The following is a 15,847-nucleotide window of genomic DNA, read 5'->3' on the forward strand; positions in this document are numbered from 1 at the left end:
CGACATTCTCCGAGTTCGGTAGGCTACGAAGGGAACGAGGATGAGTAGGGGACAGAAAACGGGGTTAGCGAAGTGGCTGGTTGACTGACTGACTAGTTTGGTTCATGCAAAAAAAAAACCCCCCCAATGAATAAACATGAGCAATAGAGCCAAGGTCGGGATAAACCCGGGCTAGGTGCTGACGAGTTTTGTAAATATCTACGAAGAGGTTATTTCATACAGTTCATTCAGCATCATTCTCCATATTCTGCTTATGATCGATGACGATGACGAATTGTGGATAAGTAAGCCATGATATCAAGTTGCTTGGTACTGTATATGTTTCTAGTCCACTCATTTGAAATAGCATATATTCCCATTTCACGTCATCTAGGCGTCCAGTAAGTACAATATTCATATTTCGATGTATACATATAGCTCAAACACCCGAACTTTGACTTCCAAGATCGCTATCACATCAATCGATATGGGTATGTACACATAACATGCTCCAACTCATACACAGCAGATTCCCTTCCCCACTGATATCAATAATGCCAAGCATATAGAATAATTCTCCAGAACGCCATTATGTAAATGCATACCCCATGCAATGCCCCAGAGCATTGGCGCCCATAAACGCCGATTTGAAAGAGAAACCCCATGTCCCAAAAAGCACATAGATAATGGATGTCATGCAACCTTGCCACGGCGAGAAAAATGGGAATAAATATATGATGAGAAGATCCTTAAGCCCCGCTCTGCCCTACCTCGCGGAAATGCTCAATGCTCACAATCTCGTGTTCCCGGTCCCGAGACTGAGGCGTCACGGGCCAGCCGTCCTCCTCCTGGATACGTCTCTGGACCTCGAAGCGGCCTTCCTTGCCCCAATATCCGACCTTTTCCTCGCCGCGGACGGCCTTCTCCGTGACGAGGACATAGGGCATGGGGGCGTCGAACATGGGCTCGGCGAGGACGCGCTCCATCTCCATCTTCAGACCGCGGGCGCCCGTCCGAGCCTTCTCGGCGCGCTCGGCGATGGCGTTCAGCGCCTTCTGCGTGAAGAAGAGCTTCGAAGGGTACGTCTCGAATAGCGCCGTGTACTGCGCAACTAGGGAGTTGCGAGGCTCCGTGAGGATTCGGACGAGGTCGGATCGTGAGAGGGGCGATAGCGCTACGATGTTGTGCACACGTCCGATCAGCTCTGGAATGAAGCCGAAGGCTTGCAGGTCCTCCGGAGTAGTCAGATCTAGAGCCGTGAACCCGGTAGTGTCCTTCAAATTAGATGGACGATGAGGAACATGGCTAAACAGCTTAGCCGGGAGATCAGCTTGGTTGCTATCACTCGATGACCGGTTGCGTAGTTCGGATCCGAATCCCATGGTTGGTTTTGATACCCTGTTCAGAATGACCTTGTCAAGACCGACAAAAGCGCCACACATTACAAAGAGGATGTTACTGGTGTCGACTGTGTATTGGTCGACTTTCCCTGATGATGGCGGGGCTGCTTGTGGTCCGGAGGTGGAAGAAGACGACCCAGGACCGGTATAGTTTGTTGTGATAGGGCTTGCTGACCTGGAAGACGACCGGTTGTCCTTAACGTTGATGGTTACTTTGGTCCCTTCAATCATTTTCAGCAGTGCTTGTTGCACACCTTCGCCTCCAACATCTCTCCCATTCATAGTCTCCCGCTTGGCGATTTTGTCAAACTCGTCAAGGACCACTATGCCGTGTTCAGCAGCCTCCACATCGTAATTCGACTCTATTAACAATCGCTCGATGCAAGTTTCAACATCTTGTCCAATATAACCAGCCTGTGTCAATGAGTTGCAATCACAAATCGTAAATGGAACATTGATCTTTTTGCTCAGCGTCCTACCAGTAGTTAGCGGCGTGTTACCCTTGAAGTCATTAGAGGCGTAAAGGCGAAACGTACTCAAGTATATACGTTTTGCCTACACCTGTAGGTCCTATCAACAGAATATTACTCTTGTCGATCTTGACTGGGGCTTGGCGGCTCATATCTTCGGGAATGTAGAACTCGGGAATGTCTGGTTCGGGGCGTGCCCACGTCTGTCGCATAGTCTGTAGCGAATCATGGTGGCTTGGATAATTGTCTTAGGCATGGTTGTTAGTATTGAACGTGTGCACGGCAAACCTGGAACTAGACCAACCTTCGACAGAGTAAAGTTCTCGTTCTCGAATATTTCGGTCGCGGGCAACCGCCTGGCGCATGAGTTTCTCATCCCTCTTACGGTCCTGCTCTTCCTGATATTGCCTCCGCCGTAAGTTTTGATAATGGTTGAAAATAACCGATGAGATAGTCTTTTTCGCCCTGTCTTGGCCCACTACGTATTCGTCGACTCGTTTCTTGAGATCCCGTGGGTAGAACTGAGGCACTCCGATAGTCGTCTTATTAAACATAGGCCCGGAGCCACCTTCTTCGTTCGGATCATAGCTCGACGTGAAGCCTGAGTTGAATGATGCGGTTCGAATGGGGGCACTTCGTAGGACGGTGGTGGTTGACAACAGCCTGCAACGAGTTTTTGGGTCGGCGACTGCAAGGGGAGAAGCCCGATGCCGTGCAAGGCTTGAGAGCATCACGGCGGCTAGAAAAAAACTGACTATAAAGATTGATGCTGTGGCAATGGGCTTTCACGGTCAACAGCCTCGCGCGATTGGTAACGAAGATAAGCGCTTCGAAGTATAGAGTCGAGCAGTGGCGGAAAGGTTAAGGAGAGTAATTGATTATGGAAGACGGATTAGGAGCATGATTTCTACATCTGAAAGCAAGCAATCAATCTACAGACAAGGCTATCATCGTCGGAGCTTTGCGAGTGGTTTTTCGGTCGCGAAGGTCAACTCGAGGAGGCAGGACAGGCAACCTAGGCTATTGTTACTGAGCTGGTAGCGAGCATCCGAGCAAGCTCCTGGATCGGCCTCCATGGCTGGCTGCATGTAGAAACGGAAGGCGATAAGCAAGCTACAATGGCTGCGGGGGCTTAGAACGCGGGGGGGGCCTTAGCCGCAAGAAGCCGCCAGGAATAGGAAGTACAGAGAGTGTACCACCACCAACTAAATTTCCCGGGCTTTGCATACAGTCTTCTAAGTACCTGATAGGTACCGTACCAGCCAAGACAGGTTAGTATGAGGCAGCTTGGGGGTTCCATAAAGAGACAAGTCCCGTTGAGGTACTGTTTGGATCCAGGAGTGACCAAAGCTCCAGGTCTGCTCACTTGCATAGCCATGTGATAATGTGACAGAAATATATCTTATCATTCTACAATTCAGTCAAAATGTAAATCATCACCTACATATCCATCGTCATCATGGAGTATTCATGAAGCAAGACATGCCGTTTCATAATCTTGCGAATTAGAAGAGCTGGTTTACTTACGTAGTACCTAATCAAACAGATACCTAGATTATACAGGGGTACATGTATTGCAGACATAGTGGTGGAACTACCTACTACCTACCTACCTAGACGATAATGAGCTTGTCTCTCCACGACGTCATCCAGCATTCTCGTCCAACCGAGAGCTACAGACCTCCCCTCATCTTAAAACAGCGACAGGAAATCTACAACGCTATGATTCAGGAACATTCAGCTAGATTGATCTATAAAGACTGAGCAATAATAGAGAGAGTCATCTATCCCCTCACTTTCCATCGTAATTCTTCCGTCCTGAGCCAAAACGGCCCATATCTGAGAAAGCCCCGCTATAAACTAAATAGATCGAGTTCCAAGCTTGCTCTTGCTCTTGCTAGCTACCTATCTACCTACCCTAGCTCGGAGACTCCATTTCTCTCTATTGGGATAACAGTGTCTCGGTCAAAACAGCTCGGCTCAGTTATTTGGGCCTTGCTTTGCCTTGCATTGTCGTACTATTTTCCCGCCAAATATACCAGAACCACGCGTAGCAATTGGGAATCCAGTCATCAACATGGCCGACATAGCAGAGCAATCCTCCAACACCTTGCTCTCAGGCCCTGGTGCAGGGCTGCCAAATGACGGGACTGGTACGTTTCTACGCGTCAGGCTCACACGTTATTCGAGGAAACCGAACTGACGGCGCTGCTGTAGGTGTCACAAAGCTTGACCCTTACCTATCACCCTTCCAAGATGCACTGAAGAGGAGATATGCAAAAGCTCAAGAATGGATTAAGAAACTCGCCGAGCTGGAAGGGGGTGTTGAGAAGTTCTCAAGGGTCAGTCCCGCGTTAGATCTTACTCCAAGAGTATTCATTAACCAAGGCCTCGTGACTAGGGTGCTGAGACATTCGGCTTCAATGTGGACAAGGACAACAACATTATCTATCGTGAATGGGCGCCGAATGTCATAGAGGCCTCTCTCGTTGGAGATTTCAGTTAGCATCTGCCCATACTCTTTCTAGATGTAGGACTAGGCTGACTGGGAGGACAGATGACTGGAATATCAAAGCCCATCCCATGAAGAAGAGCGAGTTTGGTGTCTGGGAGATAACATTACCCGCGATAGATGGGCAACCTGCCATTCCTCATAACTCAAAGATCAAGGTAATCATTGTACCAGCGCTCCGAATTATCACCTAGTTCAGTGCTGATCGAAAGTGCCTAGATCTCTATGGAGACCAAAGCAGGTGTTCGGATCGATCGACTACCTGCCTGGATCAAATACGTCACCCAGGATTTGAAAGTATCACCCGCCTATGATGCCCGGTTTTGGAATCCTCCCGAGAACGAGAGGTATACTTTTAAGCACCCAAGACCGAAGAAGCCCCTGAGTGCTCGCGTGTACGAAGCTCATGTCGGTATTTCGTCCCCTGAGTTGCGAGTCACGACATTCAAGGAGTTCACCAAGGATATGCTACCACGGATAAAAAGCTTGGGCTACAATGTAATTCAGCTTATGGCTATCATGGAGCACGCATACTACGCCAGTTTCGGATATCAAGTGAACAACTTCTTCGCCGCCAGCAGCCGTTATGGCACACCCGAAGATCTCAAGGAACTAATTGACACCGCACATAGCATGGGGCTTGTTGTTCTGCTGGACGTTGTACACAGCCACGCGTCTAAAAACGTGCTCGACGGCCTCAATGAATTTGACGGTACAGATAACCTGTACTTCCACGAGGGCGGTAGAGGTCGACACGATCAGTGGGACAGCAGATTGTTCAACTATGGGAGCTATGAAGTCATGAGATTCCTCCTCAGTAACCTAAGGTTCTGGATGGATGAATATCATTTCGATGGCTTCCGTTTCGATGGTGTAACGAGTATGCTCTACCATCATCATGGAATTGGGGCGTAAGTAAACCATTGTGTGCCTGGAAAGCAGAAGACTAATATCTATAGGGGATTTTCCGGGGGTTACCACGAGTACTTCGGTCCTGAAGTTGATGAAGAAGCGGTAGTGTACTTGATGGTCGCAAACGAAATGCTACATGACCTGTACCCTGAATGTATTACGATAGCAGAGGACGTTTCTGGCATGCCTGCTCTCTGCCTACCCCTATCCCTCGGTGGTGTTGGCTTCGACTACAGATTAGCCATGGCTATTCCCGACATGTGGATTAAGATTTTGAAAGAAAAAAAGGACGAAGAGTGGGACATGGCAAGCATCTGCTGGATCCTTACTAACAGGCGGCATGGAGAGAAGACAATTGCCTACTGCGAAAGTCACGATCAAGCGTGAGTTTCCACGCAACACCTGAAAGTAAAGTTCGCAGCTGACCATTATCAGACTCGTGGGAGATAAGTCATTGATGATGCATCTCTGCGATGCAGAAATGTATACTCATATGTCGGTCCTCTCGGAACTGACACCCGTCATCGCACGTGGCATGGCATTGCACAAGATGATTCGTCTGCTCACGCACGGTCTGGGCGGCGAGGGCTATCTTAACTTCGAGGGTAACGAATTCGGCCATCCGGAGTGGCTAGACTTCCCGCGCGAGGGGAACAATAACTCCTTCTGGTACGCACGACGTCAGCTGAATCTCACAGGGGACAACCTCCTGCGATATAAGGACCTCAGCGAGTTCGACCGGCAAATGAACTTAACAGAGGACCAATATGGTTGGCTACACGCTCCGCAGGCATACATAAGCCTCAAGAACGAGAGCGACAAGGTCATCGTGTTTGAGCGTGCCGGCTGCGTCTTCATCTTCAACTTCCACCCATTTCAGAGCTTCTCGGATTACCGTATCGGGATTGAGACGCCCGGCACATACAAGATCGTGCTCAATACTGATGCCAAGGAAGCGGGTGGGTTCGGGCACGTCGAGCCCTCTACGAGGTTCTTCACTACGCCTATGGAGTGGAATGGCAGGAAGAACTGGACGCATATATACATTCCTTCACGGACTGCTTTGGTGAGTTTTGTTGAGATTGCAGTTATTGCAGTAGGGTGTGTTCATGAAGCTAACTATCGAATAGGTCTTGGCTCTCGAGTCTCCTGTTTCGCAGAATGTGTAGTTTCTTGGAAGGATAATATCACAAAATACGAATATGGCGGACTGTTGCGCGAAAATTATTAGTCGTTGTTTCTTTTATTTAACTGGACTCTCTCGATTCCGTTAAGCATATGCTAAGCGAGCTAGAATAACACAAAGTAGTCATGCTATCAATCTTTGAAGATCATCCGTGGAATAAATGTCCTTACCAAGACCACACCAATGAACTCTTCGTGACATATGTGACCAAATATCTTCATTGATACTCGATCTGAGCAGGCCAATATCACGCCACAAGCAAGTTTACCTCACTCAGCTATGGCTCTACCCCTTACTCAACCAACCACTCCTCAACCTCGACCCCCATACTCCTCCCTACACTCCGAATGATCTCCCACCCAACATTAACCCTCCATTTGCCACCACGATCTAAATCAGCACCGCCCCCAGCTCCCGCCGCCGCGCCCGCGGCACCCCCTCCCACACGCACAAGTAGTCTCAAACTAGCCAGCGTCGCAATCGCCATGCCCACATCGCCATCCACACCTCCTTTCCCATCCTCAGCCCCGGGAATCCACTCCTGTCTCGTGGCAACGTAGATAGCGACCATGCGCTCGAGCACGAAGACGCCGGGACCAAGTAACTTGCGCGCGATACGGCGATGTTTCGCCCTACGTCCACGTCCGGTCCCATTCGGCGTGGACGATCCCGCTACGCCGCCGCGCCGCCTCTTCTTCCCGCCCGCATGCCACGTGCTGAAGAGTGCGTTGTCGTGGCGCGGCGCATTGTGCGAGGCGAGGTACGCCGCGATAAGGAGATGGCGCGCCGTAGGCGGCAAGAGCGTCGAGAGATCCGTGCCGCTGCCGCTGCTGCTTTTCTTCTTCTCCGCTAAAGGAGCGTCTCTGCGCGCACGCTGGATCCCTGGCTCGAGAATACTTTCGTCCTGGAAGTATGCGCGCGCGGCGATGAGGAGTTTGCTGAATTCCCGCGCTTTGTGCGTGCCTGATGCCACGGGCGCCGTGAAGCGCGGCCAGAGCGTGGCGCAGCATTGTCGGAGGCGCGGGAGGGTGCGCGCTGCGGGACGGGCCAGGGAGTCGTGGACGGCGGCTGTGAAGCGCGTCCATAGCTCTGTTGTTTCTTGCTGGGTCGTGTTTGGGAGGGAGGCGGGCGGCGTGCGGGAGAGGATCGCGATGTATTGCGCTTTCGTGTACGGTGGGAAGTGGATGTGTGGTGGCGAGCATATTCGCATGAGAGATGGTGATGGTGTTGTTATTATGAATATCGTGGTTAGGTTTGGGATCTGTTGTAATGGGTTCCTTGGTCAGTACGTCGGCTCTGATTTTAGGGGGGCGTGGAAATGTTGCGAAGATTGAATTTATCAAACGTACGATTTCAGATAGCCTTGCTAGAGCAGGGAGTAATGTAGGCGGCGCATCACGCTGGCGGTCAATACCATCGAATACGAGCACAAATCTGGAGCGAGGATCTTGTTCGGTGTATTTCAGCGTCTTGGTCAGCTCGGCCGTCAAGGCGGCGAGCGTCTCGCAGCGTGCAGGGGCGGACTCATTCCGTAGCGCGTCCCCTACGAGACCGACGGTCCTTTCGAAGAAGTGGCGAGCTGTGACACATTCTGCAGATTTGACAATGGCATAGTTCAAATCGGAGGACGAGGCGTCGCGGAGCGTCTGAAGTAGGTCGCTAACGATACTGCTCTTGCCTGTGGCCTCGGTGCCGTGGACGACCAAGTTGCGACACGGCGCTATTCGAGGGTGGATGAGGGTTGCTAAGGCATTGATCTGAGCCTCACGACAAGGGAAGCTCGTGATTAGCGACGCGAGGAGATCATCAGGCAGTTCGAATATAGAGGTCATGACGAGTTTGTTGGTGATCTGGTACTGGTGAAATGAATTGTTCTTTGGTTGCTTTGGCAGAAATACCGGGTCCTTGGGTGAGAAATAAGACCCATAAGATTGATTCTATACAGGTTCTCAATAAGACTACCGCTTTCCCTATGGCAACATCCAAGGTGAACGGCAAACCGTCTTAAAGAAGCTCAGGCAGAGCTCGGAAATCATCTACTTTTAATGTCCGACTCCGCGATGAAGACGCGCCGAGACCATTGCCAAGCTTCCGCATTTGTTGACCCAGCTCGGAGCTGTACCGGCACTCTAGATATCCCTGTCGTTTCCGTTTGACACCATTTCATTGGTCAATGTCTCTCTAACTACGCTTGTCTCATTTGTCTCCCTTACACAGCCTTTGGAGGCAACGTCATGCGCCTAGACTCCCGGCACCGAAGAATAGGCGTCACTGAAATACCTACATATAGGACTTTGACCCCAGTAGGCGTCGACGCCCTTACTCCTATCAACTCTTTCAACGAATATATATTAAAGCTGAATTATCTTGTTACATACGTCCGGCTAGCTGAGGCGCTCATGGAGCTGCCGTAAGTTTCGCACAGCTATTATTACCTTACCATATGCTCTAGACAGTATTGAAGACTCACCAACGTTACCTAAGCATACACCTACTCACTCATCTCTGTTAATCTTAGTCAGCTAACTGGTTGTGCCGCAATTCCTTCAGACATGGATGAAGGAGGGTTCAACTACGACGTTGAGCAAGATACGCCGATGAATAGAGATTTTACCAGTTCCTTAGCAAGCGGTACAAACTCTATGCCACTCGAGTCGTCAGATGCTGCTGCATCTGATCATGTCACAGAGGACCCAGAGCTTCAGGCTCAGGCTCAGGCTCAGGCTCAGAGGCGGTATCTTTCCAAACGACCTCATAGAAAATCACGCGCTGGGTGTAAACAGTGCAAGAAGCGTAAGGTCAAGGTATGCCATTATCTTCCACATAGTTCTCCGAACTGGATTACTAACAACGCGCTTCCGGAAGTGCGACGAAGCCAAGCCATCGTGTAAGGCATGTACGCTTCGAAAGGAGCCATGTGTATATCCAAATGTGCCGCCACCAGCATCCTCATCCACGGCAACTCGCCTGTCCACGGGTGCCACTGACTCACAAGAAGCTCGGGATCAGTCCGTCGATAACACCGACGAGGGCGAGGAGATTGAGGATATAGACGTCTCCACTCTCAGTCGTATTATGATTCCCGTCATCTCAGAACCTGTTTTCATCCCTGACCAAGCCGTTGACCATATCGACATGAAGATGCTATGGTTTTATACCGCTCACTCGTACCACAATTTCTCCATCAACGCCGGACGCTTACCTCTGGTTGATTATGCCCTCAAGGTTAAAGTTGTTGAACATGCTTTTCGCTCGCCCTTTCTCATGGAGACGGTTAAGGCGTTATCAGCGTTAGATCTCCGCAACTTGAATCAGCCCGTACCAACTCAGAAGCTTGTATCCTACCAGGCTCGAGCCTTCGAAGGCTACCGCAGCGCTATCGAAACAGCCGATCCCAAAGATTATCCCGCTCTGCTCGCCTGCTCACTCTTCATGGTTGCGATGAGCAGCCAAGCATTTCGCGACCCCAATGGAAGGCGTCTTTTCATTGTTGAATGGATAGCAATATGGCGTGGCATCGGTCTAATTATTGACATGATTTCGCCGAAAGCAGTTGAAGAATCCGGGTTGTCTGCTTTATTCTATCGTCCTCCTATAGATATGGAGAAGACAGTTCAATACATTCCAAACAACCTCTTATTCATGGTCACATCGATCCGAGATGGAGATGCAGACTACGCCAACCAAAAGGATTACTACGAATTTCTTCGATGTCTTGGCTCACTTTATCAGGAGCTTATAGAGCATGGCTTTGGTCCCGTTCTAGACCTTCGCATCATCACATTCTTCAGTTTTTGTCCCCGCGTACTAATCCCGCTCGCACAGCAACATCGGCCGCGGATGTTGGTTATTATAGCACACTGGATCTGCTTTGTCAGAATCCTGCGTAATGTCTCTTGGTGGATGACCGGACTAGAACGTCAGGCCGAACAGATATTCGAGGAGGTTGACGATGATTGGGAACATCTTTTACGCGTCCCCAAGATGGTCATGGTGACCGACGACCGAGTTCAAAGAGCACGTTTGATCATTGATAACCACAATTGGACACCAAGCGAGCTTGATCTGTACCATAAGAATAGAGACCCAAGGACACGGAATGAGCTCAAGTTGATTACAAACGAGGGGGCTGAGCTCGAGATCGTCGATGGTCAATGGCGATTCAAAACGAGCCAGATCAGATGGCACCCACCACATATGCCTGACTCAAATGCCGATCCAGATCACTCAGACCAGACTCTATTACTCGGAAGCACCTTATTGTATAACCCCGTAACACGAAATCCAGTGTCCGCACAACTTCCAGTATCTACACCCTCTCCATCAATCTCGTCGGAATTATCCACGCCGAGCTTATCGCCGTCCATATCGGCATCAAAATCACCATCTCCTTAACACCGTGGCCAAAAGGACTCGACAACAATGACAGGAAAGGGTTCCTCGAACTGACTAATCGATGTCGATACGTCGCAAGGAAGACGCGAGCTCCTCATAAACATCCTTAGTAAACCAGAAAACTTCGGTGATCACCATGCAACGTAAGTCACACTCAATATACCTTCATCGAGACAACTCGACTAACGAAGTTCACTATTAGCTTACCTCCCTATAGATCAAAATAGATCGTGTTACAAGGTGAATAAACCAAATACGACAGCTCTGTATCGCCCTATGCCAAATCCATACCCCTTCAGGACACAAGGTCTCATACTCGCCTACAACCCGAGCCAAATCTCACTAGCCGTCAAATTCGCCGACACGGTACTCTATGCTTTGGGCATAGATTCCTTGCACCCAACCTCCATGGTTACTCGTCTTTTTCCTTGCTTGGAAAGCTCTAAACCGTGCTACTGGCCGTCTGGGTAAGACCGAAGACGAATGTTCACCGCATGATCTCCTCTTCGGCGCAAGCGTAGCGTCGGCGCTATAATGCTAGGCCTATATCTATGGTCGTGACACAGAGCACCTGGATACATGTCTAAGATAATCTACTCCCACTAGTCCGCGGGCGCCCTGCTCTATCAGCCGCTACATATGTTGTTCCATTAATCGACGCCGCCCGAGCTGCTAACGAAGTAATCTGCCGCGATACACGAGTAGGGGGATACACTGTTAACGGGCTCCGGGTGAGCCGCGCGTAGCATACACACTGCTTTAGTCCCACGTGACACATCGCGATAATGTAAAGGATCATGTTCGCAATGGCCTAGGAGTCGCCACCGCCTAGATGCGAGAGGGACCGCTTCGAAGATCACACCCCAGCACCAATCTTGATCAATCGGAAAGTATCAGTGAAATCAGGCTTTTCTGGACATACAACTGCGACGACGACTGGCACGATTAGAATACAAGACGAGAAGCGATTAGCGATGAAATTCATCAGGCTTTTAAGCCCATATATCATTCTCAAGACAGATACTGGTTTATCTCACCTCGGAAAGCCCTTATTTAAGGAGAAGGATGAGAACTGTCCATAGAACAATTATATCTCCACATCTGCGCCCTAAAACATACCTACCTACCTACCTAGCTATTTACATAATCTAGGACTATCACAGTGAGATGGACCCACGAGCTTTCCAAGTCCCGATGTATATATATACCTACCTACACATAGGTATGAATATAGAGAACAAGACCTTTCCCGTCCGATGGGATCGAAATGCCTTTTTCGACCTATTTACTACTTGCTATGTAGCACATCCTTCCCCGGTATATTAGAAATACAAATCTATCATATATATATACGTTTTCATGCACATATACAGCTGAGCTCAATTGACTTGGGTATGTAGCTACTAAGTCAATACCTAGCTACCATATCAAGCACAGCCGCCCGGGACATACACGTCCTACCAGTGACGATCATCAATTCAGGATACGTTGTGCCTCGAAGGATACAATGATAACGTCACGGGGAAAATCATATCATATCACATACGTTTTGAATTCATAACATATCTAGTACAGACACAAAGTCACAGATAATTTTCATTTCCGTACCAATCATGTTAAAATGGTATTCATTGATCATCGCATCGGCTATGCACGCTTATGCTACCCGAGCATCTGATAGACAGATGCAACTCGTTCTCTCATCAGACGCCTCAGCAATAAGTCGTGCGTCCTTTGTCGCTAATGTTACATATCATCATAGAAGCCTGTAGATATTTCCCCATCGGATTGGGACTTCGAACCCCCAGCGAGCATCTCTGATCTCCGAACATCTTCAGCAACTTCTTAACTACTAAAACATCGAATGATATGCATACGATGAGCACTAATGTTGCTGATGGCGCTAGAAAGTTTTTATTAAATTTTAGTGTTTCGGAGCTTTGTTCCAGGCGGATGTTCCTCGGGGCGGAATTTGCAAAACGGATGCGTGCAAATACCATTAACAACGCTCGGGCACTATATGATAAGTTAGATAGGCGCTACAAGAAGGATAATATGAATAATTCGGCGTGATACTTACGTGATGGCCGTAGATACAGTTATCGACGTCGCAATCTTGTCCATTAGTGCAGGGGTTGAGGCGGGCAAGGAAGGCAATGGCATTTTTCTCATCTTTATTAGGGCTATAATCATGCACGAAGCAGCAGTCGTCGCCCTTCGCACAAGGTCCACGAAGGAAGTGATTATTGCATAGTTTGTTGTTGTCTTTTCGTTTCTTGATAGTCTCCAAAGTTACTGAATTCAAAGGAATCGGAGCATCTAGCCCTCTCGGGCCTGGATTCCAGGAAGGTTTCGGGGGCTGCTTGACAACACGTAGGGACGCGTTGGTAGTCTTGGGAGCCAGCGGTATTGGGAGAGTGATCTGCGGCGGTGGGCTCGCCTTTTGAGTAACCGTGGCATAAGAGATATTTGGAAGTCCTGAAGTCGAGGTTGATATTGATGAACCCGATTGAACCGAGTGTACAGAATGGCTGGAAACAGTGCGTCTATCCGTTAATTTATCAGATCGAAATATGTCCTGAAACCTAATAATATCGGTCCCAATCGAAACAACGGCGCGCACTGTAGGGCATCCCTCGAGTACTTTGATGCGCTCTTGTGTAATGATGTCACCTCTGATAATCTCATCCAGGATAGGCCCATACGTAGGGTCATGAGATATACCCATGATGATTTGTTTGCAACTAGGGCTTTGTATATGAAATAGAGCGATTTCTGAGCGCAAAGTCAACGAATTGTACACAATTGGAACCTTTGGTTGCTAATGGGAGCCATAGAGACATGTGGATCAAGACTATTAGGATGTGTTCATCACGGTATTAAGGCCGTAGTATGCGAGCTAGGACGAGAACTCTCGCATACGAGTGTCTAAATAGGCCATAGAAGACAGAGACATGAATACGATCTTTACTCACCTTTCAGTTTAGAGATAGCTATTTCTTTATGAGTGCCTACGTCGACAAAATCGAAGAAACTGGCTTGGTTGAAACCTGCCACAAAATCATAAAAGTCGTCCTCGGCGGTCAATGAGCCGTCACGCTTCAATGCCTTTTTGAGACCAGCCAGGTTTGCGTTAACTCTAACAAATATCTGGGCTTCGTTTGCGTGGATAAGGGGATCAGAAATGACGGCCTTGTGGAGTTCGAGGGCTGCTCTTCTACCGCCTTCGATACCTTGTTTAATGAAGTGCTGGCGAAACTTGTTGGAATGTTAGAGGGGTTCGAGTTCGGCGTTCGATGGTAGGGTGGGCAGGGACGTTGGCTCACAATCAAACCGTCGCCATCAATCAGGACCAACACGTAGGGATTTCGGTTCTGTTCAGAGTCTCAGTCGCCATGTCCCAACTCGCTACTCGACCCAGCAGTTGCTGATACCTTCAACTGACTGTTATCCAGTGAGACAAATCCCATGCGTTCCTCGACATCTTGCAGGCGATGTTGCAGCTGGCGCCTCGACTTGGTGGCATCGTCGAGATCCATAGTCACCTCTCTTAGCTGTTGGACCAAGCGGGCATTCTCGACGCGCGATGAGGATTCAACTTCTTCGGCATATATCATGAGATCCTACACGCAGCGGGAGACAATGGTCAGCCATGAAAACCAACGATCAAATCATACCAGACGGGAGCATGAGCACAGAGATTGCAGGTGGAATGACGCTGGGGCAAACACCTGGCCCGGGCCTGGACTCACCTTAATGAGTTCATGAGTTAGATCACGACGTCCTTCGTAATCTCTGTACCTCTGGACAAAGTCCATGATACTGGTAGCCCTCGAGTCCCCCATTGCCATGGCGCGATGTGGCAAAATAGAAGCTGGTATGGCGAGATAGCTAGAAGGGAGAAGTTAGGACGGACCAGCTCGTTGTGTGCAGCAGTGTTGGAAATGTTGCAATGTTGCAGCATTGAAGACGTCCAGGTCTAGGTCTGTGTCTAATTGCTGGGTACATACTTAAGTATGTAGGCAGGTAGTTGGGAGCTGGAAAATAAAATGGAGACCTTGCACTCCCCTGCAGGAATGCTGGAGCAGTACTTGCCTCTACTGTACCTCCCTAAAGCCTTAGCTCGCTGGCTGAAGCTGTGGGCGCTGACTGAAGACGACTGAAGACAGAGCGGGGGGAGTAATTGCCCACTATTGTACAGTCCCCCGGGCAGAGCCAGGTAGCCCCAGGTACTTATTTCTATGGTACAACGGCCAACCCGCCCCAAGCTAGTTCTGGTTTAGCAGGCTAGCTTCCCTGGGTTAGAAGCCTGGGTCTGCTGGGTCACCCCGGTCAGCCTATGTAGATGCCACTGGTTATACCTACACAGTAAAGAGCAGTGGGTCGGCTCACCACCACCAGCGCTGTTCCAAATCTGGAATTAAATTGATTGACTGTTTGCTGTTCAAGCAGCTGGCATTCCAACATGACGATACCTATTCACATCATTGAATTACAGAGGCAGATAATTGAGGTAGCAGCACAGAGGCTAATACCTTGGGCGAGGACGGTGCGAAGAGGTACCTACATGTAGGTACCTAGGTAGGTTCCCAAAGCAACCGCCAACGGGCAATTGCACTTTCTAGGTTAATTACTTAAGTACATACCTACCTCCTACTTATAAGTACACGTACCTACTCGGCAGGCAAAGCTATCATACCTACGGTATGTGCCGTTGACACTTGCCTCCTCCACTTAGGTAGGTTCAGAACCCTTTCTTACAGGTAACATTTCACATTTGAAGCGTCGCTCATTTCAGATGTCTTGCATAGCCCTATATATAGACGCGACGGAAGACGAGGTGCTACTTACACCGGGTTTACCTATTGGCCTCGGAAGAACAGCGACGTAAGCCCGAACCCGACGTACTTCGTACAAATTAGAACTAATATCAGTAGGTACTGAGCAGCCGGAGCTTTCCATACCTAGACCTTTCCTGCCTGGCAGTAACACT

At 49.2% G+C, this 15,847-nt stretch overlaps 5 protein-coding genes across 5 annotated transcripts; 2 read left to right on the forward strand and 3 right to left on the reverse strand.

The window, feature by feature from the left end:
* Positions 1-562: 562 nt before the first annotated feature.
* F5B22DRAFT_69587 (P-loop containing nucleoside triphosphate hydrolase protein) lies at positions 563-2,931 on the reverse strand. Its single transcript, XM_047980488.1, has 3 exons — positions 2,154-2,931; positions 1,916-2,096; positions 563-1,854 (listed from the first exon to the last, which is right to left on the reverse strand). The coding sequence occupies exons 1-3, from the start codon at positions 2,578-2,580 to the stop codon at positions 729-731; spliced, it is 1,734 nt and encodes a 577-aa protein (XP_047832644.1). The 5' UTR covers positions 2,581-2,931; the 3' UTR covers positions 563-728.
* A 711-nt stretch (positions 2,932-3,642) lies between these two features.
* On the forward strand, positions 3,643-6,624 carry F5B22DRAFT_69674 (alpha amylase). The gene is made up of 8 exons (XM_047980489.1): positions 3,643-4,002; positions 4,067-4,191; positions 4,251-4,350; positions 4,407-4,519; positions 4,581-5,272; positions 5,321-5,656; positions 5,709-6,339; positions 6,404-6,624. Exons 1-8 carry the CDS (start codon positions 3,927-3,929, stop codon positions 6,440-6,442), a joined length of 2,112 nt encoding a protein of 703 aa, XP_047832645.1. The 5' UTR covers positions 3,643-3,926; the 3' UTR covers positions 6,443-6,624.
* F5B22DRAFT_69685 (origin recognition complex subunit 5 C-terminus-domain-containing protein) lies at positions 6,404-8,545 on the reverse strand. The gene is made up of 2 exons (XM_047980490.1): positions 7,809-8,545; positions 6,404-7,720 (listed from the first exon to the last, which is right to left on the reverse strand). Exons 1-2 carry the CDS (start codon positions 8,289-8,291, stop codon positions 6,752-6,754), a joined length of 1,452 nt encoding a protein of 483 aa, XP_047832646.1. The 5' UTR covers positions 8,292-8,545; the 3' UTR covers positions 6,404-6,751.
* A 36-nt stretch (positions 8,546-8,581) lies between these two features.
* F5B22DRAFT_69716 (uncharacterized protein) lies at positions 8,582-11,175 on the forward strand. Its single transcript, XM_047980491.1, has 3 exons — positions 8,582-9,263; positions 9,325-10,997; positions 11,057-11,175. Exons 1-2 carry the CDS (start codon positions 9,012-9,014, stop codon positions 10,852-10,854), a joined length of 1,782 nt encoding a protein of 593 aa, XP_047832647.1. The 5' UTR covers positions 8,582-9,011; the 3' UTR covers positions 10,855-10,997; positions 11,057-11,175.
* Positions 11,176-12,436: 1,261 nt separating this feature from the next.
* Positions 12,437-14,875, reverse strand: F5B22DRAFT_599610 (uncharacterized protein). Its single transcript, XM_047974472.1, has 6 exons — positions 14,607-14,875; positions 14,289-14,477; positions 14,181-14,228; positions 13,830-14,112; positions 12,935-13,629; positions 12,437-12,870 (listed from the first exon to the last, which is right to left on the reverse strand). The coding sequence occupies exons 1-6, from the start codon at positions 14,703-14,705 to the stop codon at positions 12,772-12,774; spliced, it is 1,413 nt and encodes a 470-aa protein (XP_047832648.1). The 5' UTR covers positions 14,706-14,875; the 3' UTR covers positions 12,437-12,771.
* Positions 14,876-15,847: the final 972 nt, after the last annotated feature.

This window comes from Xylaria bambusicola (assembly GCF_022495145.1).
Source record: "Xylaria bambusicola strain CBS 139988 unplaced genomic scaffold F5B22scaffold_12, whole genome shotgun sequence".
NCBI lineage: Eukaryota > Fungi > Ascomycota > Sordariomycetes > Xylariales > Xylariaceae > Xylaria > Xylaria bambusicola.